This window comes from Theropithecus gelada, chromosome 5, assembly GCF_003255815.1.
Source record: "Theropithecus gelada isolate Dixy chromosome 5, Tgel_1.0, whole genome shotgun sequence".
Lineage (NCBI taxonomy): Eukaryota > Metazoa > Chordata > Mammalia > Primates > Cercopithecidae > Theropithecus > Theropithecus gelada.
Window position 1 is genome coordinate 74321935 of NC_037672.1, and position 23088 is coordinate 74345022.

Sequence of the window (23088 nt, forward strand, 5' to 3'; positions counted from 1 at the left end):
GCAGACTTGACATATAGTTGAACTCATGACCGATACTTATTATAGTCATTCAGCCAGGATACACAGCTGGGTCAGTAAGGGAAAAATGTACATTAGCAGAGTCTGGAGGAATCCATGTATAGGCTTCCTGTGCTCCCCAGCGGGCCATATAGAGTGTACTCATTCCTTCCAGCAGTGAAATGCAGTAACGTGTATATATTCTTTCTCCTCAGAGAAGCCTTTTGAAACTCAGCCTGTTTTCGCTGGGGATTGGTCTAAGCACCCTATGCCTACCAAAATTTTACACACTCCCAGAAGGAAAGAAAGCAGATGTTCACCACAAATCACAGTGTTTATGCAAACAGTCTAGGCAGGCTGGCATAGCAGGTGCAACCTTGTCTGCTGGTAACGGAGGGAACATTCTAAAAGTCAAGTTTCCGGATGCCAACCAAGGGGTAGCCCTGTAAGCTGGCCCTTTAAATATATCAGGCCTGCTACGTTAACTCTTTCCTGCAGAATGAATCTCTAAATACTGTAGTGTTTTATGTGGCTGTTTTGAACTTTACATAGATAGGATTGTTATGTACTTCTGCAGCTTGCTTTTTTTTCTGGTTAAAATAATAATTTATATTATTGTAGTTTATTTGGTCCACTGTTACATATGTAATATGATATATCTATACTATATTTATTCAATAAGTTTGTTCAGTCTTCTATCCACATAGTTGTTTGCTGTTTAGAGCCATACTGTTTCTGTGATAGGTTGTATGAAATTTCAGCTTTACTGAATAATGCCATATTGTTTTCCAAAGTAACTATTACTTTAGAAATAAAATAAAAAGTAGTATAAAACTCTTAACAGCTGGTTTGTTGTTTTAGAATACTTGTTTTTCCCTCCATTTAAAAAACAAATATATTTCATCAGAATTGGTAAGTTAATAAAATAGTTCTAATGTTGTATTTCTTCTGTGCTCAGTGCCAGAAATCACATCCAAAGTCAGTTCCAGTTTCTTCAAGGAAGAAAGAAGCCTCTCTGCAGTTTGTTGTAGAACCAAGTGAAGCCACCAACAGATCAGGTTGGTGGCATTCCATGGGCATTATTTGCTTGGATATATTTAAAAAGTGAGAAATGCTAATGGTGCATGTGTTGCTTTGAGTATGAAGGTCAGGGTCAGCCTAGACAGAATTGTGAATTGTGAAATGGATGAATTCGTTTTTGATTTCCTTACAACTCCATGGTCAGTGCTCTTTTTCTCTCTTCTCCATTTCCTTTAGTCAGTGATATGTGCTACTACTTTTTAAAGTTTTATTTATATTCATTTTTCAGATTAAAAGAGTGTTATATTACTCCATTGAGTTAATAAAGGTTTAAAATAAGAATTTAGTCATTACTCCTATCATTCTGCTGAGGTAGCCTTTGAATCATTCTATACCTTAATTGGTGCCCATAAATGAAAAAAAAAAAAGCATATGTGTTTGTATGTGTCTGTGCCTGTACCTGCTTTCAGAAAAGGCTATTATAATTTCCTTTTACACTAATAGTGTAAAGTACCTTTTACCTGATAGTCTATTTACTATTCCACGTTTTTGCCCATTCATTGATATTAAGCAATCCCATTTTGACTTTAGTGTCCGTTTCCATGATTGCCAGAGTTTGAGCACCTTATGTTTATTGGCTGTTGGATTTTAATTATTAAATGTGTGACTTTTATAGCTTTAAGTTTGTTGTAGTTAAAAGTTCTGTCTTATCCCAACTTAGATTTTTCATCTGAAAACCTTTTTTTTTTTTTAAAAAAAAAAAAAAAAGAAAATTAAGTCTTTAACCATTTGGAATGTGTTTCGGTATATAACATGACAATCTTCTAAGTTTGTTTTCTTCTGGGTGGTCAGTTGTGTCAGATCTATTTATTAAATTTAAAAAAAATCTGTTCTAAATGTACTACTTTTATTCTATATTAAATCTCAAGTAACATTCAACATACTTTTGAATTTTGATGTATTTTTTTCCTCTGCCAACACATACTCTTGTTACTAATAGTAGCTTTATAGTATGTCCTGATATAAAGATAAATACCTTCACTATTCCACTGCCGTTCTGCAGCCTTTTTTCTTTCTATGAGCTTTTAGTTTTATCCAATTCCTAATAAACTTTTGGAATTCTAACTAGAATTGCATTTAATATATGTAGTAATTTTGTGAGAATTCATATTTTTTATGTTATTTAGGTTTTTTACAAAATAAATTTTGTTTCTTTCTTATAAAAATGTTAATTTGGGGCCAGGAGTGGTTGCTCATGCCTGTAATCCCAGCACTTTGGGAGACTGAGACAGGTGGATCAATTGAGGTCAAAAGTTTGAGACCACCGTGGCCAATGTGGTAAAACTCCATCTCTGCTAAAATTACCAAAATTTGCCGGGCGTGGTGGCAGGTGCCTGTTATCTCAGCTACTCCGTAGACTGAGTCAGGAGAATCACTTGAGCCTAGGAGGTGGAGGTTGCAGTGAGTCCAAGATCGCGCCACTGCACTCCAGCCTGGCGACAGAGTGAGACCCTGTCTCCAAAAATAATAATAATAATAATAATAATAATAATCTGAAGGACACTGTCAAGAGTGTGAAAGGGCAACCAGACTAGGAGAAGATATTTGCAGATAATTTACCTGATAAGGATGATAGAGATTTATAATCAGAGAATATAAAGAACTTCTACAGCTCAACAACAGAAAAACCAAACAACCCAAATAAAAGATGAGCAAAGGACTTGAATAGACATTTCTCCAGAGAAGTTATGCAATTGGCCAATGAATATATGAAAGGATCCTTGAAATCTTTAGTCATTAGAGAATGCAAATCAAGACCCTAGGAAGATACCACTTTACACTCACTAGGTTAGCTATTATTTAAAACAAAAAAAAGGAAAATAAGTGTTGAAGATATGGATAAATCAAAACCCTCATGCATCACTGGTGGGAATGTAAAATGGTGCAGCCACCATGGAAAACAGTTTGATAGTTTCTCAAAAGTTAAACATAGAGCTACCATATGACCCAGTACTTCCCTCCTAGATATATACCCCAAAGAATTGAAAGCAGGGACGGAAACAGACATTTGTATACTAATATTCCTAGCAGCATTATTCACAATACTCAAAAGGTGTAAACAAGCCAAGTGTCCGTCAACAGATGAATGGATAAACAGCATGTGATGTATACATAGAATAGAATATTAGTCATTAAAAACAAAGTTCTGCTATGTAACATAGCATAGAAAAATCTTGAACACATTAAAACATGCAAACTGAAATAAGCTAGACAAAAAAGGGCAAAAATTTTGTAGTTCCACTTACATGAGGTATTTATAATAGGTAAATTTAGAGATAGGAAGCAGAATAGAGGTTTCAGGGGATTAGGGTAGTGGGTAATGGTATTTTGATGTTTGATGTGTACAGAATTTGAGATGATGAAAAAGTTCTAGAAATGGTCTTGGTTGCACAGTCTTATGAATGTACTTAATGCCATTAAATTGTATACTCATAAATGGTTAATATGGTAAATTTCATGTTTTATCATAAAAAATGTTTTAATAAAGTCTGTCTTCTGGCTTCCCATTCTCCCCTCCCTCATAGTATTGGGTCTTTGACTTTCTTGTTAAGGTTAATCCTAACTATACTATAATTTTTGTACTATTCTGAACATTTTGTTAAATTATGAGGCTAATTTTTATATCAAGAAAATTTTAATTCAGCACTTACCAAGGTTTTTTAAAAAATTAATTCTAGACCTTTAAAAATTTGAATCTTCTAGTTTTCTTTAAGCTATATAACCATGTCATCAGCTAAAGAGAGGTTTTATTTATTATATTTAATCTGATTATTTCAGTCTGCTTGCCTTTGATAGAATCTCTGAGTCAATGTTGTTTAATAATGATGATATTAGATACCCATGTCTATTCTATGATTTTAACTGAAATTAGTACGGTGCCACTTAAAATAATAATTGTGGGTAGTTTGGGGTAAATTTAGTTTATGTCTTTAATTTCTTTTTCTTACCGTTATTAGCTAGCACTTCAGTGTTGTGTTAAGTATCAGTGATGGGTCCAAGCACCGTGGCGTAAACCTATAGTTCCAGCACTTTGGGAGTCTGAGGTGGGAGAATCGCTTGAGGCCAGATGTTTGATACCAGCCTAGGCAACGTGGTGAGAACTTGTCTCTACAAAAAAACACAAAAATATAGCCTGTGCAGTGGCAGGTACCTGTAACCCTGCCTACTTGGGAGACTGAGGTGGGAGAATCACTTGAGCCCAAAAGGTTGAGACTGCAGTGAGCTGTGCTAGTGCCACCACACTCCAGCCTGGGTTCAGAGTCAGACCCTGTCTCAAAAAACAACAACAAAAAACAAACAAACACAAAAAAAACGACAGGGTGAAAATTCTAGCCTTGTTCCTGCTCTTAGAAAGCATTTGATCTTTCACATTAAGTATATGATGTTTTCACATTAAGTATATGAAGTTTTTAGTAGATGTTTTTCATAGGGTTGGGAAATTTTGTCCTGCCAGTATGCTGAGAATTTTAATCATGGGTAATGTAGATTTTGTCAAATGCATCTTTTGCATAAATCCATATGATCATATGATTTTTCTTCTTTAATCTGTTAATATGGTGGCTTATACAGATTGATTTTTTGAATGTTTAACCAGCCTTGCATAAAATTTCCATGTGGTCATGATGTATTATTGATTTGAGCTCTTTTTCCCTTTTCAAATGTATTCATTTGGCATAAATTTCCCCCTCAGCACTGTTGTAGCTGCATTCCACAGGTTTTGTGTCTTGTATTTTCTGTTCATTTCACTTATTTTGGTGTATTTTTAAATATCTTTTCAGACTTTCGCCTATTGGTTATTTAGAAGTGTGTTAATTTTTCAGTGTTTGCTAATTTCTTATCTTTTACACATTAATTTCTGATCTTGATTCCTTTATGAAAAGTATGCACTGTGTAATTTCAGTTCTTTTACATTTATGAAGATTTGTTTTGTGACCCAAGATATTGCCTGTCTTTATGAATGATTCATGGGCATTTAAAGAAAATTTTCTGTTGTTGGATGTAGTTATCTATAAATGTCAGTTATTGTGCATTATTACTATTTTTTATACATTGTTGAATGTGACTTGCTAAAATTTCGAGGATTTTTGTATTTAAGTAAGGAGAGATTGGTTTATATATTTTTTAATGCTGTGTTTGTATGGTTTTGGTATCAAGGTAATATTTGCCTTATTAAATGAGTTGGAAATTATTCCCTTTTCTAATTTCTGGAAGGGACTGTGTAAAATTGGTGTTAATTCTTTAACTATTTGGTGTAACAGTCTCCGGTGAAATTCTCTGGTCCAGGAGATTTTTTTTTTCAAGAACTTTAAATAACAAAATTAATTCTTGAATAGTTATAAGACTATTTAGATTATCATTTTCGTTGTGACCGAATTTTGGTAGTCTGTGTTTTCTGAGGTATCGGTCCATTTTTTCTAATCATCTGTCAAGTTTGTAAGCATGAAGTTGTTCATAGCATTATCTTTTTTTTTTTTTTTTTTTTTGAGTTTTTTTTAATACGTATTTTTTTACTTTAAGTTCTGGGATACATGTGCTAAACATGCAGGTTTGTTACATAGGTATACATGTGCCATGGTGGTTTGTTGCACCTATCAACCCGTCATCTAGGTTTTAAGCCTAGGTATTTGTCCTAATGCTTTCGCTTCCCTTTTCCCCCTCCCCCGACAGGCCCCGGTGTGTGATGTTCCCCTCCCTGTGTCCGTATGTTCTCATTGTTCTACTCCTGCTTATGAGTGAGAACATGCGGTGTTTGGTTTTCTGTTTCTGTGTTAGTTTGCTGAGGATGATGGTTTCCAGCTTCATCCATATCCTTGCAAAGGACATGAACATTCTTTTTTATGGCTGCTTAGTATTCCGTGGTGTATATGTGTCACATTTCCTTTATCCAGTCTATCATTGATGGGCATTTGGGTTGGTTCCAAGTCTTTGCTATTGTAAATAGTGCTGCAGTAAACATACATGTGCATGTCTCTTTATAGTAGAATGATTTATAATCCTTTGCGTATATACCCAGTGATGGGATTGCTGGGTCGAATGGTATTTCTGGTTCTAGATCCTTGAGGAATTGCCACACTGTCTTCCACAATGGTTGAACTAATTTACACTCCCACCAACAGTGTAAAAGTGTTCCTATTTCTCCACATCCTTGCCAGCATCTGTTTCTTTTCTTTTTAATGATCACTATTCAAACTGGTGTGAGATGGTATCACATTGTGGTTTTGATTTGCATTTCTCTAATGACCAGTGATGATGAGCTTTTTTTTATTATGTTTGTTGACCACGTAAACATCTTCTTCTGAGAAGTGTCTGTTCATATCCTTTGCCCAGTTTTTGACGGGATTGTTTGTTTTTGTTTTTCTCGTAAATTTGTTTAAGTTTATTGTAGATTCTGGATATTAGACCTTTGTCAGATGGAGAGGTTGCAAAAATATTCTCCCATTCTGTAGGATGCCTGTTCAGTCTTGCTGAGCAGAAGCTCTTTAGTGTGATTAGATCCCGTTTGTCAATTTTGGCTTTTGTTGCAATTGCTTTTGATGTTTTAGTAATGAAGTCTTTGCCCGTGCCTATGTCCTGAATGGTATTGCCTACGTTTTCTTCTAGGGTTTTTATGATGTTAGGCCTTACATGTAAGTCTTTAATCCATCTTGAGTTAATTTTTGTATAAGGTGTAAGAAAGGGGTCCAGTTTCAGTTTTCTGAATATGTCTAGCCAGTTTTCCCAGCACCATTTGTTAAATAGGGAATTCTTTCCCCATTGCTTGTTTTTGTCCGATTTGTCGAAGATCAAATGGTTGTAGATATGTGATGTCATTATTATTATTATTATTTTTTGAGACGGAGTCTCGCTCTGTGGCCCAGTCTGGAGTGCAGTGTTGCGATCTCGGCTCACTGCAAGCTCCGCCTCCCGGGTTCACGCCATTCTCCTGCCTCGGCCTCCGCAGTTGCTGGGACTACAGGCGCCCGCCAACGAGTTCAGCTAATTTTTTGTATTTTTTAGTAGAGATGGGGTTTCACCGTGGTCTGGATCTCCTGACCTCGTGATCTGCCCGTCATGTCCTCCCAAAGTGCTGGGATTATAGGTGTGAGCCACCGCGTCCGGCCGTGTGGTGTTATTTCTGAGGCCTCTCTTCTGTTCCATTGGTCTGTATATCTGTTTTAGTACCAGTACCAAGCTATTTTGGTTACTGTAGCCTTGTAGTATAGTTTGAAGCCAGGTAGCGTAATACCTCCCACTTTGTTCTTTTTGCTTATGATTGTCTGGCTATATGGGCTCTTTGGTTCTATATGAAATTTAAAGTAGTGTTTTCTAGTTCTGTGAAGAAAGTCAGTAGTAGCATGATGGCAGTAATATTGAATTTATAAATTACTTTGAGCAGTATGGCCATTTTCACTATATTGATTCTTTGTATCCATGAGCATAGAATTTTTTTCTCTTTGTGTCCTCTCATTTCCTTGAGCAGTGGTTTGTAGTTCTCCTTGAAGAGGTCCCTCACGTCCCTTGTAAGTTGTATTCCTGGGTATTTTATTTTCTCCGTAGCAATTGTGAATGGGAGTTCACTCATGATTTGGCTCTCCGCTTGTCTATTATTGGTGTATAGGAATGCTTGTGTTTTTTTTGTTTGTTTGTTTGCTTGTTTGTTTAATTATACTTTAAGTTCTAGGGTACATGTGCACAACGTGCAGGTGTGTTACATATGTATACTTGTGCCGTGTTGGTGTGCGGCTGCTTGTGATTTTTGCGCATTGATTTTGTATCCTGAGACCCTCCCAACTGCTGAAGTTTCTTACCAGCTTAAGGAATTTTGGTACTGAAACAATGGGGTTTTCTAAGTATACAGTCACGTCATCTGCAAACAGAGACAGTTTGACTTCCTCTCTTCCTGTTTGAATAACCTTTCTTTCTTTCTCTTGCCTGATTGCCCTGACCAGAACTTCCAGTACTGTGTTGAATAGGAGTGGTGAGAGAGGGCATCCTTGTCTGTGCCAGTTTTCAAAGTGAAGCATTACCCTATTTTTGATGGCTGCAAAATCTATTGTGATATCATCGCCTATTTTATTCCGCATATCTTCTTATGGTTGTCACTTTTGTTATCATTTTGTAGGTTTTTTTCCCCCAATAATTTTCTGTATTTTTCTATTTTCAGTTTTATTGATTTCTGCTCTTTATTTTTTCCCATCTTTCTGCTTGATTGGGTTTATTTTGCTCTTTTCTTGATGGAGAAATTTTATTTTCTGCTTTATAATTCATTACTGTTTATTTTGTTATTCAAATTGTTCCAGATTTGGCTAATAGAAGCTCTTACTTTGGTTCCAGTGTCCCTTTGACATAGCCCATTTTTGTTGTTGTTTCTGAGCACCTTCATACCTTTTGGAGCCACAAGATGCTCTCCTGCGCCATCCTAGAATCAACCGTTTCTTCATGAAATCATGATTTCTTTTACTGGGTAATGGTATTAGAAACCAAGATCTGAGTGCTAGGTGTGCTGTCACTCCTGTAGAGTTGTTGCTTCTAGACCCTCTCAACTGATAAAGCTGGGTAAATGTATGTGTGTGTATGCTAACTTGTGTATCAGCACATATCTATAAATATCTTTAAATGTAGCTATCTGTATCTATGTTGAACTAATCATAAGTTCATATTGATATCTCTGACTCTAATCCATTACCATGTGGATTATTCTAGCCTCCTCCTCTTGCTTATCTGTAAACTCCCATTACATGAATGAGAAACTGGGCATTCACCGTTCAACATCCATTTACTTATCTTTTACATTTCTGTATACATGTAAAAGAGTGTCAGAATTGTTGACTCATATCCTGTGGAAAACAGTTTTATCAACTAGAGAATAGTGCTTATGTACAGTTTCTTTTGCCTTCAGTCTTACAGACTCCATTCATTTTTGTTTGTTTGTTTGTTTTGAGAGAGAGTCTCCCTCTGCCACCCTGGTTGAAATGCAGTGGCATGATTTCGGCTCACTGCAACTTCTGACTCCAGGGTTCAAGCAATTCTTCTGCCTCAATCTCCTGAATAGCTGGGATTACTGGCAGCAGCCGCCACGCTCATCTAATTTTTTGTATTTTTAGTAGAGATGGGGTTTTATCATGTTAGCCCTGCTGGTCCTAAAGTCCTGACCTCAAGTTATCTGCCTGCCTCAGCATTCCAAAGGGCTGGGATTATAAGTGTGAGCCACCATGCCTAGCAGATTCATTCCTTTTTTTTTGAGATGGAATTTTGCCATTATCACCCAAGCTGGAGTGCAATGGCACAATCTTGGTTGCCCTGAAACCTCCGCCTCCTGAGTTTAAGCGATTCTCCTGTCTCAGCCTCCCAAGTAGCTGGGATTACAGGCACGCACCACTGTGCCCAGATACTTTTTGTATATTTAGTAGAGATGGGGTTTCACCATGTTGGCCAGGCTCTTCTTGAACCTGACCCCAAGTGATCCACCCACCTCGGCCTCCCGAAGTGCTGGGATTACAGGCATGAGCCACCACACTTGGCCTTCGATTCACTTCTGATCTTTCTTAGGTCATCACCTTTTCCCCCCATCCACTTCAGTGAAGTTGTTTCTACATATCATACATCAAATGTGGCATATATAATACGTGTGATTTCCATGATTAGGTCATAAAAGCTTATGTGGCTCTGCCTGGCATGCTGGATCTGTCTCTCTTCCTCTCTTTCTCATTCTCTCCAGTTGCCCTTGGAACCCAGACAATATGCTATGAAGAAGCCCAAACTAGCCATTATGGAGAGAAAGACTCCCACCCTGCAGCCCAGACCAGGTGTCAAATATGTGTAAACAAGCTGTCAGATGATTCCAGGGCTCAGACTTCATGGAAGAAGCCATCCCTTCTGTGCTCCGTTGAATTCCTGACTTACTGAATCCATGAACATAACAAATGGTTGTTTTATGCAACCAAGTTAAGAAGTTGTATTATGCAGAAATAGTAACTGAAACAATGAATTCCCAACTTAAATACTACTGTTACTTATTTCTGTTATCGTGTATTTTAATATTTTTTAACTTTACAAGACTTTTTGTTTTAAATAGTTTGTTTATATATACACATCACTTCCTTTGCTCTTTTTTAAAGAAATGTATTTTCAAATATTATATAATATAAACATAAAATTTTCCACTTTATTTCTGAGTATACAGTTCAGTAGCATTAAGTACTTTCACATTGTTGTGAGGCTATCACCTCCATGAATCCATAGAACTTCTTTCATTTTTCAAAACTGAAACACTGTACCCATTAAACAGTATCTCTTTTTCCATCAGCCCTGGCAACCACCATTCTACTTTATCTGTCTATGAATTTCAGACAGAAAATTTGTCTGTGATTGGCTTATTTCACTTAGCATAATATCTTCAAGGTTCATCCATTTTGTAGCATGTGTCAGAATTTCATTCTAAGACTGGGTAATATTTCATTGTATGTGTATACCGCTTTTTATCTATTAATCTGTTGATGGACACTTGGGTTGTTTTCAGTTTTTGGCTATTGTGAGTAATGCTGCTATGAATATTGGTGTGAAAGTATCTGTTTGAGTTCCTGCTTTCAATTTTAAGTTTAAGGATTCAGTGTACACTTCTCATAGTGACTGTCATTCTACATGCACACCAGCAGTGCATGCACAAAGGTTCCATTTTTTCTAATTCAACAGTCGTTATCTTTTGTTTTTATAAATAATAGCCATCCTAATGGGTGTGATGTAGTATCTCATTGTGGTTTTGATTTGTTTTACATCACTGTTATTAGGAAAATTAAAAATAACATTTAAAAACCACTACTTACTGATAATGGCTAATATCCAAAAAACTGTCTTTTTTTTTTTTTAAATGCTACTTCTTTGAGAGTTTCTTTTTCATTTGTTACAAGAGGATTTGTAATTATTAAAGCATTTTATGATGTTTGCTTTAAAATTTCTTGTTAAATAATTTTAAAATCTGATTCATCTCATTTATTTATGTCTATTGATCATTATTTCTTACTTTTTTTTTTTTGGTTTGTTTTGGTTTTGGTATGATGAGTTGTTTTGATTGTATTCCTGAGATTTGGTTACTTATGTTAGGGGATTCTTAGACTACTTAAATCTTTTGTTACAGCACATAGTTGCCCTATTTTGGTTTAATGTGTAGGTTCTTGCGTTATTTATTTGTATATTTATTTATTTATTGAGACAGAGTCTTGCTTTGTCACTCAGGCTGGAGTGCAGTGGTATGATCTTACCTCACTACAACCACCGCCTCCTGGGTTCAAGTGATTCTCATGCCTTAGCCTCCTGAGTAGCTGGGATTACAGGCATGTGTCACTACGCCTGGCTGATTTTTCTATTTTTAGTAGAGATGAGGTTTCGCCATGTTGGCCAGGCTGGTCGTGAACCCCTGGCCTCAAGTGATCCACTTGCTTTGGCCTCCCAAAGTGCTGGGATTACAGGCATGGACCACTGCGCCCAGTCCCTCTTTCTTAGTTTTATGAGTTTTATTTTCAGTGAGAGTTAAGTGTTCAGAGTAATAGCAGTGGTGTTTTGTTCTATTTCATTTTCTGATGCTGTTAGGATTCTAGCTCAGTTCCTGTTGGTGCTTTCTGGGGTGGTTGGAAGATACCTTTTGATGTCCTTGTTCACCTGTGTGGGGTTCTGGTTAGAAGCTGCTGGGCCTGGTTTCCTTATATCATTGGGTGGAGGACAGGGGGATGCTGCCCTCTCTTACGCTGTTCTTGCCTCAGATTAGACTGTCTGCTGGTGCCCTGGTTGTAAAGTAGGGACTAGGATGGCCTGGGTGTCAATACTATCAGTGGATCAAAATGTTGTCTTGGGCTGTGAAGATCAGAGGTTTCAATACTCTACAGCATCATGTGGGTCATACCGCCTGCCATCTATGATTGTGGAAGCAGGACTGGCTTGGTATGAGCTCCTTTGCTGCTACAGTCCCATAGCACAGCCCAGGGCTTTGTTGCTCTGCCAATGCAGGTAGTAAGGAGTGCTCCATGGCCCACAATGCTGAATGGGGCTTGAGTTTCCTCATTACGTCTTCATTGGGTTTACCTTGTTCAGAGAATGCAATTCCACCCAGCCTCCACCCTGTCTTTCACCTATTGGTGGTTCCAGGTTATAGGCTTCTCCAGTAACCAGTCCAGGGGTATATGGGAGATAGACAGAAAACCCAAGGCTTATCTGTTCCTGGTCTTGAGTTTCCTAGCTAGTCTACCTTTTTTTCTTCCAGCTTTCAGAGTCCTGTTGTTGATTGATGGATAATTTCCAGGGAATTTAGTTGTATTTACAGGGAGAAGCAGGGAAATGCCATCTCATTCTGAAGGGTGAGGTTTAAGAGAATATGTATATATTCTCTTATATTTTCTCATTGTACATAAATGTTCATATACATATATACTGTTTATGCATATATACACACATGATTATGTCATATCTCTATATATCTGTTATATCTATATTCCATGTGTGTATGTGTAAATATGTGATCATCTTACTGCCCTAGGTCACCGTTAGCCCAAAGATAGAAAAATCTTAAGTACTTTTTTAAATCATAGACCTTTGATTCTAATCTTAATGACTTTGAGTTTTCTGAAAACTATTTCTGATTAAATTATTGCAGAATTTTAAAAAGCCTGCTTGATTCTCTTATTATTCTTTTAATTGACAAGTATCTTTATGTAATTTTCTTCTAGTTCAGGCCCATGAAGTTCGTCAGAAAATTCTGGCAACTGATGTTAGTTCCAAAAATACATCTGACTCGAAAAAAATGTCAAGTAGAAACATAAATGATTATCACAGTGATGCTGGTGAAGAATTTTACTTATCTGTTGGCTCACCTTCTGTTCTTTTGGATGCAAAAACATCTGTATCGCAAAATGTTATTCCATCTAGTGCTCAAAAGAGAGAGACTTACACTTTTGAAAATTCAGTAAATACGCTGCCTTCAAGTACAGAGGTTTCACTTAAAACCAAAAAAAGGTAACATTTTATTTAAATAATGTTAATTGCACTTTAAAAATTTTACTTTTTGTATGAAAAAATGATAATTCAATCTTGTTATATTATTTTACAGTAAGGAAGGAGGAATATTAACATGTTATGAGAAAGTATACATTTAGCATATATTCAGTTTATAATAATTAAGGAAGGCCTTAAAGTGTACTTTAGAGAAGTTTAGAGGTTAACTTTTCTATAGTCTGGAAAAATGTGTTTTCTCTCTGATAGTATTTGATAGCTTCCTAAGAGAAACAATTTGTATTTTCTCAATATTTTTTGTAATTGCAAGTATAAATATGTATCAGGTCACTTCTAGGGTAGCAGTGCATAAGTATTATTGAGGATGCTATGCTTTGTGGACAGCTGGTTTCTCTTTCTTGGCCTTACCTTTGACCTTTAGGAAGCAGAGTAGATTATTCAAGGTCTTTTGCATTTGGAGATCTCTGTAATGAGTGTAATTTCTATGTAGAGTATTGTGTGATTACTGGAGCCAAGGAGTTAAGTATATTCTAAGACTTTGATATTCAAAGTTTGGTCTGTCACAGTGCTCTAAGATTGCCCTGAGAACCATTGCCTAGCTATACATTTCATTGATGTATACTTTAACCATTATTTTCTCTTTCATGTTTTTCTGTTGATAAATACAAAAGTTAATCTTCCTGAGCAGTTTATCTTGTGTATTTGGAATGCACAAATCAGCATTTATGTGTTAAATAAATGCCTAGTACAGAGTTTTAAATTGGTCTGTATTGTCTCTGTAAAGGAGTTCAGGAAGACTCGTAACTCAAGAAACGTTTTGGGAGCATTCAACTTACCCTCCTTTTAACCTTTTAGGTTAAACTTTGAAGATAAAGTTATGTTAAAGAAAATAGAAATAGATAATAAAGTATCAGATGAAGAGTATAAAACATCAGAAGGACAAGAAAGAAAACCATCAGGATCATCTCAGAATATAACACGAGATTCAGAATATGAAATTCAACGAAAAGCTAAAAAAAGTTTTTCAACATTGTTTTTAGAAACAGTAAAACGAAAAAGTAAATCCAGGTGAGTTATTAGGAAACTTCCCTTTGAGGCATTTTTTTTTATATTCTATGAACCATATATGAGGATTCCTAATGCTATTTAACTTAGAAATAAGTAATTTAATTAACAAATATTTTAGTTGAAATTTTTGTCTGACTTCTAAGGAGAGATGGTTTTTTACCAGTCAGTGAGTCACTCCCAAAGCCATTTTTTAATAGATACTAAATTAGACTTGAAAGAAAACAGGTTCATTCAGTTTTCATTGCCTTCTGGTTTGTCTGTGTGATATCAAAGAATGAAGTCAATGCAGTATTTATGTATGTATGTATGTATTTGTTTTGAGACAAGGTCTTTCTCTGTCATCCAGGCTGAAGTGCAGTGACACAATCTCAGCTCATTGCAACTTCCGCCTCCCGGGTTCAAGTGATTCTCTTGCTCGGCCTCCCGAGTAGCTGGGATCACAGGCACCTGCCACCACACCTGTCTAATTTTTGTATTTTTAGTAGAGATGGACTATCCCCATGTTGATAAGGCTGGTCTCAAACTCCTGACCTCAGGTGATCCACCCGCCTCGGCCTCCCAAAGTGCTGGGATTACAGGCGTGAGCCACCACACCTGACTAGCAATACTGTATTTAGACATTGTTATGTTAGGCTGCCCTTATGTCACTATCATAGGTATCAGAGTGCTAGTGAACATACTAGGAAGTTTTTATTGCTGTATGCGGTGGCTCACGCCTGTGATCCTAACACTTTGATAGGCCGAGGCGGGCAGATCACTTGAGATCAGGGATTCAGGACCAGCCTGACCAACATGGTGAAACCCTATCTCTACTAAAAATACAAAAATTAGTCGGGCTTGGTGGCACATGCCTGTAATCCCAGCTGTTCGGGAGGCTGAGGTAAGAGAGTCACTTGAACCTGCGAGGTGGAGGTTGCAGTGAGTTGAGACTGCGCCACTGCACTCTAGCCTGGGTGACAGAGTGAGACTCTGTCTCAAAAATAAAAAGGAAGTTTTTATAAAAACATGTTAAATGAATGAATGAAATTCCCTTTTTGTTCAGTCTCTGCTTCCGCTTCCTGTAGTTGATTAATAATTTTTATGTATATATTTTAAACCTCATATGGATATTGTCACCACCGTCTGAAACAAATGTGTTATACTTATGGGCTAATTATATTACGTCTGAGAAATTATTTTTAATGTTCTTTTTGATGTTCTAGTGAGTAAAGTTAATTTTATGTTTAATTGTTGTCAAATATAACTATTCATTATTCCCAGTGCTTTCTAGCCTCATTACTTCCACTTATGCTCTTCCTTTTGATTGTCTTTGTTGCATTTCCTTGTGACCAAATCTTATAAATCGTTCAACAGCCAGCCTAAATGCTACAAAGCCTTTCATGGTTTTTCTAGCAAATTAGAAGCCATCTTTCCTTATTCTAAACTTTCATAGTGTCAAGGTTGTTTCCTAAGGATATCATCTCTGTTAAACATACATTCATTATAGTATTTGTATTGACTTTGTTCTTTATTAGTTTTTACAGAGTTTTCTAATTATATAAATTTGTGAAATGCTACCGTTAGAGAGTATATTTCTTAGAGTATTTACTATTTTACATTATAAGATTTGTCAGGAGTTTACGATTAGAGGAATAAAGGCGTTTTCATTTCTGATTCCTTTTGTGTGTTCTAATTAAAAGAGAAAAACATAATCTAATTTTTGCATTCTGTCTTTGTTTCTGTTATGGCTAAACACAGCTAACTGAGCCTTATCCAAGTGAAAAAGTGGAAACGAGTGCGTATGCCAGCTTTGGAGTTTGGATGTTTACCTTGTTTTTTATTTTGTGTATCTCACTGCAATATGTGGTGTGCTCAAAGCTATTAAAACAATCAGGGAAATGTAAAATTAGTCTATCAGATTACCATCCTTGGAATAATTCCTTCCTTCTCTGGAAAATTTTTCTGACTAATTGGAGGAGGTACTCTGTAATTTCAATGCACTAGTCTTAATTTATTCAACACCTCATTAAATGCATGACTCTCTTTGTATGTACTTAACATGTACATGCTTTTATGAAAATTTAAGAATTAATGTTGATGTTCGATTATAAGCCGTAAGATAGTAGCTGAAATTGTCTGTCTTACTCTTTATCCTTTTACAACATTTGGCGTGGGAAACAACAATAATATTCATCATATAGGCTTTCTGCCTTTTAGTAAAATACGTAGTTTGGGCTAGGACTATGGAGAAAGGTCTAGAGTTGGGAAACATTGACTACATTATTTATGACATTCTATAGCATTGTATGCCTTGTGATAAGACTTGCCTTTTATTTTTTCCTGTTTCTGTGGCACTAGATTTCTTTTGTGCTTATGCTACCTCTCTAGATGCACTCCATTTATTTCTATACCATGATTATAATATGGAAATATATATGAAATATCCAAACGAAATGCATTTTTACACATATGCTGTCATATAACAAGTCACTACACACTTAGCGGCTTAAAACAACATTTATTATAGTTCTGTGGGTCTACAATTTATAGTCCTATAGTAATATTAGTAATTTTTACATTCATTCAACCATCTGTGTATTTGGTGTTGCCATGTGTGAAGAACTGTGGAATGTAAAAAAAGATAGGAAGAAATTTTCCCCAATCTCTCTCCCTTTTTTTTTTGTCTGAGATAGAGTTTTGCTCAGTCACCCAGGCTGGAGTACAGTGGCATGATCTCGGCTCACTGCAACATCTGCCTCCTGGGTTCAAGCGATTCTTCCGCCTCAGCCTCCCAAGTAGCTGGTATTACAGGGACCCGCCATCATGCCTGGCTAATTTTTGTATTTTTAGTAGAGATGGGGTTTCACCATGTTGGCCACGCTGGTCTTGAACTCCTGACCTCAGGTGATCCACCCGCCTTGGCCTCCCAAAGTGCTGGTATTACAGACGTGAGCCACCGTGCCTGGCCTCCCCAATCTCTTATAATTTAGTAGTAGTCCAAGTCAAATATTAGACTTGGAGTGTTGTCAGAAATAATCTTGTTGGCTCATTTCAATGTGAAGAAATTCAGACCCCAAAAGATATGTATACAAATATGTAATTTAATATAAGATTATATATAATAGTGGCATTCATTTTGGACTGTGAGTCAATGTATCTGGGTTATAATTATATCTCTTTGGGCTTCAGTTTTAGTATATATAATGGGTGGGTGGGTGGGATCAAATTAGTTGATGTCTAGATTTCTAGTTCTAAATTTTTGTGATGTCATTACTATTATAAATGAGGGTGAACAGGCATAGAAATGTAAAAGGAGGGAAAGATTTGTACGATTAAGTGTAAATTGAGGAGATGCATAAACTGTTTAAAAGATATTTAGATTTTATTTCTTAGATGATTTTCTTTACTAAACAAATCTAAAAGCTTTATTTTTTTGAACTGTTAAAAGTATCACCCTGTTTCAGTCCCGTTGTTAGGCATGCGGCAACTGCTCCACCTCATTCGTGTCCTCCCGATGATAAGAAGGTGATAGAGGATGAATTTATAATTGATGAGTCAGATCAAAGTTTTGCCAGTAGATCTTGGATTACAATACCAAGAAAGGCAGGGCCTCTGAAACAACGCCCAATATCTCCGGCTGAGAGCACTGCACTGCTTCAAAATAGAAAGTCAAGAGAAAAGCATCGTAATATATTACCTAAGACTTTGGCAAATGGCAAACATTCTCATGAACCTCACCCAGTAGAACCATCTCAGTCCTCTGATAAAACAGTACTGGATACAAGTTATGCTTTGACAGGTGAAACGGAAAATGATTGTAAATCTGCAAAATATGAAATGTGTTCCAAGGATGCAGAAAAATCATCTGGAAACAAAAGGACTATAAAACAAAAACAGAGAAGAAAATTTAAGGCTAAACCAGCTGAAGAACAGCTTGATGTGGGACAGTCTAAAGATGAAAACATATGTATGTCACATACTACCCAAGACAAATTTCAAAGAAATTCAGACAGAAATATAGAAGAGCGTGAAGAGATAGGAAATGATTGTGTTTCCAAAAAACAGATGTCACCTGTGGGTAAGTGTTTATATTAAATATAACTGTGATCATTATTCTACCCATTTTATGTTTTTTAATATCCCAACTTAACTTTGGCAAGTAGGCAAAGTAAACCTAAATGAACAAAGAGCCCGAAAAGCCTATAAGTTCTTTTCTAGAATCTTTTAATTTTATATATAATTTAATTCTAACTTACATAGTTTTTGTTTATCTTGTGAGATGGCAGTATACATAGAGGGCAAAGTGAAAAGGAAAGGCTAGTAAACAAGTTAGTATCAGAACATGAATAAGACAAATGATAAATTCTTTAGAAAATAAAAATGTTAAAAAAAATCCTAGGGTACCGTGGGACTATTTTTTATAGAGATAAAAATCCATTCTCTTCCATCATTCACTCATTTATCTAACAGTTGTTGAATGCCATACACTGCATTAGGCACTGTAATCACAAAAATTACTAACCCATTATTTCTACTGTTAACGAGATCATTCTGGTGGGTTCTGTAGAACAATAGATAATATACATACATGCATAGGATTAAAAGGGAGGGTACAAAATTTTGATTTATCCATAATTTCTTAGGAAAAGACATATGAAGGAAGTACGCTTGAAGGATGGTCTCTATAATTGTCAATATTAAATATTTACTGAGTATCTGCTATTTTCTACACACTAATTTTTACATATATTCTGTATCTAGATTGGTTAGTGAATATAATGCTGTCATTAATTACCATGACAGGCCGGGCGCGGTGGCTCAAGCTTGTAATCCCAGCACTTTGGGAGGCCGAGACGGGTGGATCACGAGGTCAGGAGATCGAGACCATCCTGGCTAACCCGGTGAAACCCCGTCTCTACTAAAAAAATACAAAAAACTAGCCGGGCGAGGTAGCGGATGCCTGTAGTCCCAGCTACTCGGGAGGCTGAGGCAGGAGAATGGCATGAACCCGGGAGGCGGAGCTTGCAGTGAGCTGAGATCTGGCCACTGCATTCCAGCCTGGGCGACAGAGCGAGACTCCGTCTCAAAAAAAAAAAAAAAAAAAAATTACCATGCCAGTTGTATTAATTTTCTATTGCTGTCATATGACAAGTTACCATACACTTATTGGCTTAAAACAACAAACATTGATTATCTTACAGTTCTGTGGGTCAGATGTCCCACTGGGATAAAATCAAGGTATTGGTGGGGCTTTCTTTCTTTCTAGTGATTTTGGGAGAAAATCTGTTTCTTTGCCTTTTCTAGCCTCTGGAAACTACCTATATTCCTTGACTCATGGTCCTCCTCCACCATCTACAAAACTAGCAATACCAGCCTTCTCATGTTTTGAATTTATCTTGCCTCTTCTTCCATCATTTCATCTCTCTGACCACAGCTTTTAAAGGACACATACTTAGATTGTGTCAGCCTGGATGATGCAAAATAATGCCTCTATTTCAGAGTTTATAATTTAATCACACTTTAAATCTCCTCTTCTTAGGTTGAAAAAAGTCATTTCTAAACAGGAAAGCAGTAATTGCCTAATTTTACTTGGGAAGTTGTAGGAAGGAACTGTATTTTTTTTTCAGTTTCAGAAGATACTTTTTTTTGGCTGAGGAGTGTGTAAGAGTTATCAAGCAGTGCGGAAAAATTTGCATTTTAATAGGAAGTTAGTGTTTACTTCAGCAGCACGTATAATTGACAGAAAGAGAACATGTGACTTTTAAAAATAGACATGAAAAGAAGGCCACAGGATAAATTTAAGAAGTTCCTATAATTGAGGGTTTTTTTTTTTAATAATCTTGTGGTTTTCTGAAAACTTTTTTAGTAGATTGTGAATTGGTTTTATGGTTTTCTTTATTTTAGGAAGCAAGAAAAGTAGCGCTAGAAAAGATAAGGGAGAAGCTAAAAAGAAGCACTTTTCCAGTGAGTCCAAGAACAAACTTGTGCCTGAAGAAGTGATTTCAGCTGTCACGAGAAGTCGAAGAATTTCCAGACGTCCATCTGATTGGTGGGTGGTAAAATCAGAGGAGAGTAAGTATTTTTATTTAAATTATGTTTGTTCATAGATAAAATCATTCTGTAAGGGACATTATGTTTGATTTTTTATTTCTATAGAGAGAATATCATGAGGACCAAGTTAAATTGGGTCATCAAAAGGAATATTAAATCAATTGTAAAGATATTCCTTAAAGCTTTAATACATACAGTATTTTAGGTAGAGGGATAATAGCTATGGGAAAACAAAACCCCAAACCAAAAATCCCTGCTCTCATGGAGCTTATGTTCTAGTTGGGAAAGGCAATATAAATAATCCAGCTATTTTAATGTCTTGGCTGTGAGGGATACAAAGATTGATCATATGAGGTTCTGCCACCAAGGAGTTTATAATCTAAAAGATTATAGTTTATTACACATAAAAAAGTAAATTACTTGTGTTGGTGGTTCCCAAGACTACCCTCAGATTTGGTAATTTGCTAGGATAATTGGGCATATAGTTGTATTCGTGGCTGTGATTCATTACAGTGAAAGGATACCGTGCAAATTCAGTGGAAAAAAAGTGCATGGGCCAAGTCTGGAGGAAATCAGCAGAAGCTTGAAGAGTCCTTTCCCAGTGGATTCCCACAGGAGTTGCTTAATTCCTCTAGCAATGAGTTGTGACAAATAGGCAAAATGTCTATCAGGGAAGCTCACTAGAGACTTAGTGCCCAAGATCTTTATGGGGGGTGGTCACATAGGTACTCTCTACCTAGCAAGTACTACAATTCCAGACTCCCTGAAGGAAGGCAATATTTGCCTAAACCATATTTTTTGTATAAGCGGTTTAAGCCCACAACACCACATTTGCCAAATAGGAAATGACAGGAACACTCCTGAAATTTAAGTTTACAGGGCTAACTTTGAAAGCAGGCCCTTTTAAAAGTGGTATACTCAGAGCTGCTTTGCTAACTTTTTTCTTTACAATATGAAACATTTATTGTTTTGGAAGAATTGTCACTTTTTTAAAGGAAATGATCCTGAAAAGATTGGTGGATCATAAGGTGGCATTCTCATACACAAATACTATTGACTGTTGGGCATTTAGATTAATAAGTGAAAGATTAGTACAACTATGGCATTGTATCTGTGAGGCCTTATTGCTATGAATTATTATTTTTTAATTTTTTTATTATACTTTAAGTTCTAGGGTACATGTGCACAATGTGCAGGTTTGTTACATATGTATACATGTGCCATGTTGGTGCGCTGCACCCATTAACTCGTCATTTACATTAGGTATATCTCCTAATGCTATCCATCTACTCCCTGCTATGAATTATTAAATCATTGAGTTTCTTGATTGATAGCAGCAAGTATTTATTTTGTTACAGCCTTTGGATTTTGGAGTCAGATCTGAGTTCAAAGTATCACTCTTCCACTTTGAGTAGATTACTTTGTTTAGTTTCTCATTCTGTAACATGATTACCTCATTGAGTTTTTATAAGGTTTAAATGCTATTAGCATAGTAGGTTTGGCATATGTTAGTACTGAAGTGTTAAATAATACTGTTACTGCTTTGAGGAGCTCACTTTTCTGCCCCAGGATGCCTGAAATGCTAAAGAAATTACCAGTGCATCACAACTGTGTCAGATGAGCACATAAATAGATGGGTAAATAAGTTCTTACAGAACTTGGATAAATGTGCTAGATCTCTGAAACTATCAAAAAACACTTATTTAACAGTCCTGAAATAGATGTTGGATTTTTGATCAATCTGGGAGTTGAAAAAGTGGAGGAATCCTTATATATCATATAGTCTAAACTGTCATCTGATGGGAGAAGAAATTGAAGTCTGAAGTTAAGAAGAACAACTTGTCTTGCCCCCAGCCTGCCTGTAGTACATGTGACACTGTTGCCCTTTCATATATACGAAGAAATGTATGTATATGGAGTACTTGCCATGGGACAGGAATGAGGTAAAGTAGGACCAGGACTAGGGTAAGACAATGAGACACTAGGGTGAAAAATTTAAGGCACTCAGTCACAGGATTGTATTAGTTCGGGTTCTGTACTTGCACAGACCTAAAAATGAGCACCTTCTTGAATTTTCCAGCTGAGGCTACTTTTGTTTCACCATAGTCCTGCCTCTGTCATTAGGCATTGGGAATATACATAGATAAAATACCAGTCAATTACTTGGGGTCAAGGAATTAGTCTGCTGGAGGAGCGGGGTAGAGGTAAGTAAACAGTCGTATGTTGATAGCAAGCTACCTAAGACTTGGAAATTAGGGAAAGCTTGCTGAAGGATGAATTAGGAGTTAGCTAAGTGATTGAGTGGAGTAAGGAGGAAGTTATGGAATATTTTAAGTAGAAGTAGCTTGTGCAGAGATCTGGAGCAGAGAGCTTGATCTTTTCTTTTTTAAATTTAGCGTGCTTTAGAATTGTCTGGGGGCTTATTAAGATACAGATTACTGGGCCCTGCTCTGAAAAATCTTTGATTCCCTGGGTCTGAGGTGAGTCGTGATAATTTGCATTTCAAATTCCCAGATAATGCGGATCTTGCTGGTCTAGAGACTGCCTTTTGACAACCAGTGCTTTAGAGAAACTATAGGTAGTTCAGTACTGATGGCTTTTTTTGGTTTGTTTGTTTGGAGGGGGGTTTTGGGAGATGCAGTTTATGAAATAAGCAAATCTAGATGTAGATATGAATTGATGTTGAAAGTATTTGGACTTTATCCTGAAGCTATACATAATAACTAAAATAATTAAGCAGGGTTGTAATGATCCAGTTTTTGTTTTCCAAAGGTGATTCTTGCAGCAGTGTAAAGAATGAATTGAAAAATAACAAGACTAGAATGGGGGAGATTAGTAAAGAGACTGATATAATCCAGATATGAAATGATGAGGGCTTCTGCTGATGACAGGAGGGAGAGCTTGAAAGATTTGAAAGGCATTAATAAAGTAGAA

At 36.4% G+C, this 23088-nt stretch overlaps 1 protein-coding gene across 2 annotated transcripts in view; it reads left to right on the forward strand.

The window, feature by feature from the left end:
• Window positions 1-23088, forward strand: part of CENPC (centromere protein C) — a 72507-nt gene that overhangs the window by 11501 nt on the left and 37918 nt on the right. For both annotated transcript variants that reach the window (XM_025386667.1, XM_025386668.1), the window contains exons 5-9: window positions 956-1055; window positions 12774-13059; window positions 13912-14124; window positions 17568-18181; window positions 20008-20175. In XM_025386667.1, coding sequence (XP_025242452.1) covers window positions 956-1055; window positions 12774-13059; window positions 13912-14124; window positions 17568-18181; window positions 20008-20175 — 1381 coding nt within the window. The remainder of the gene's footprint in view (window positions 1-955; window positions 1056-12773; window positions 13060-13911; window positions 14125-17567; window positions 18182-20007; window positions 20176-23088) is intronic.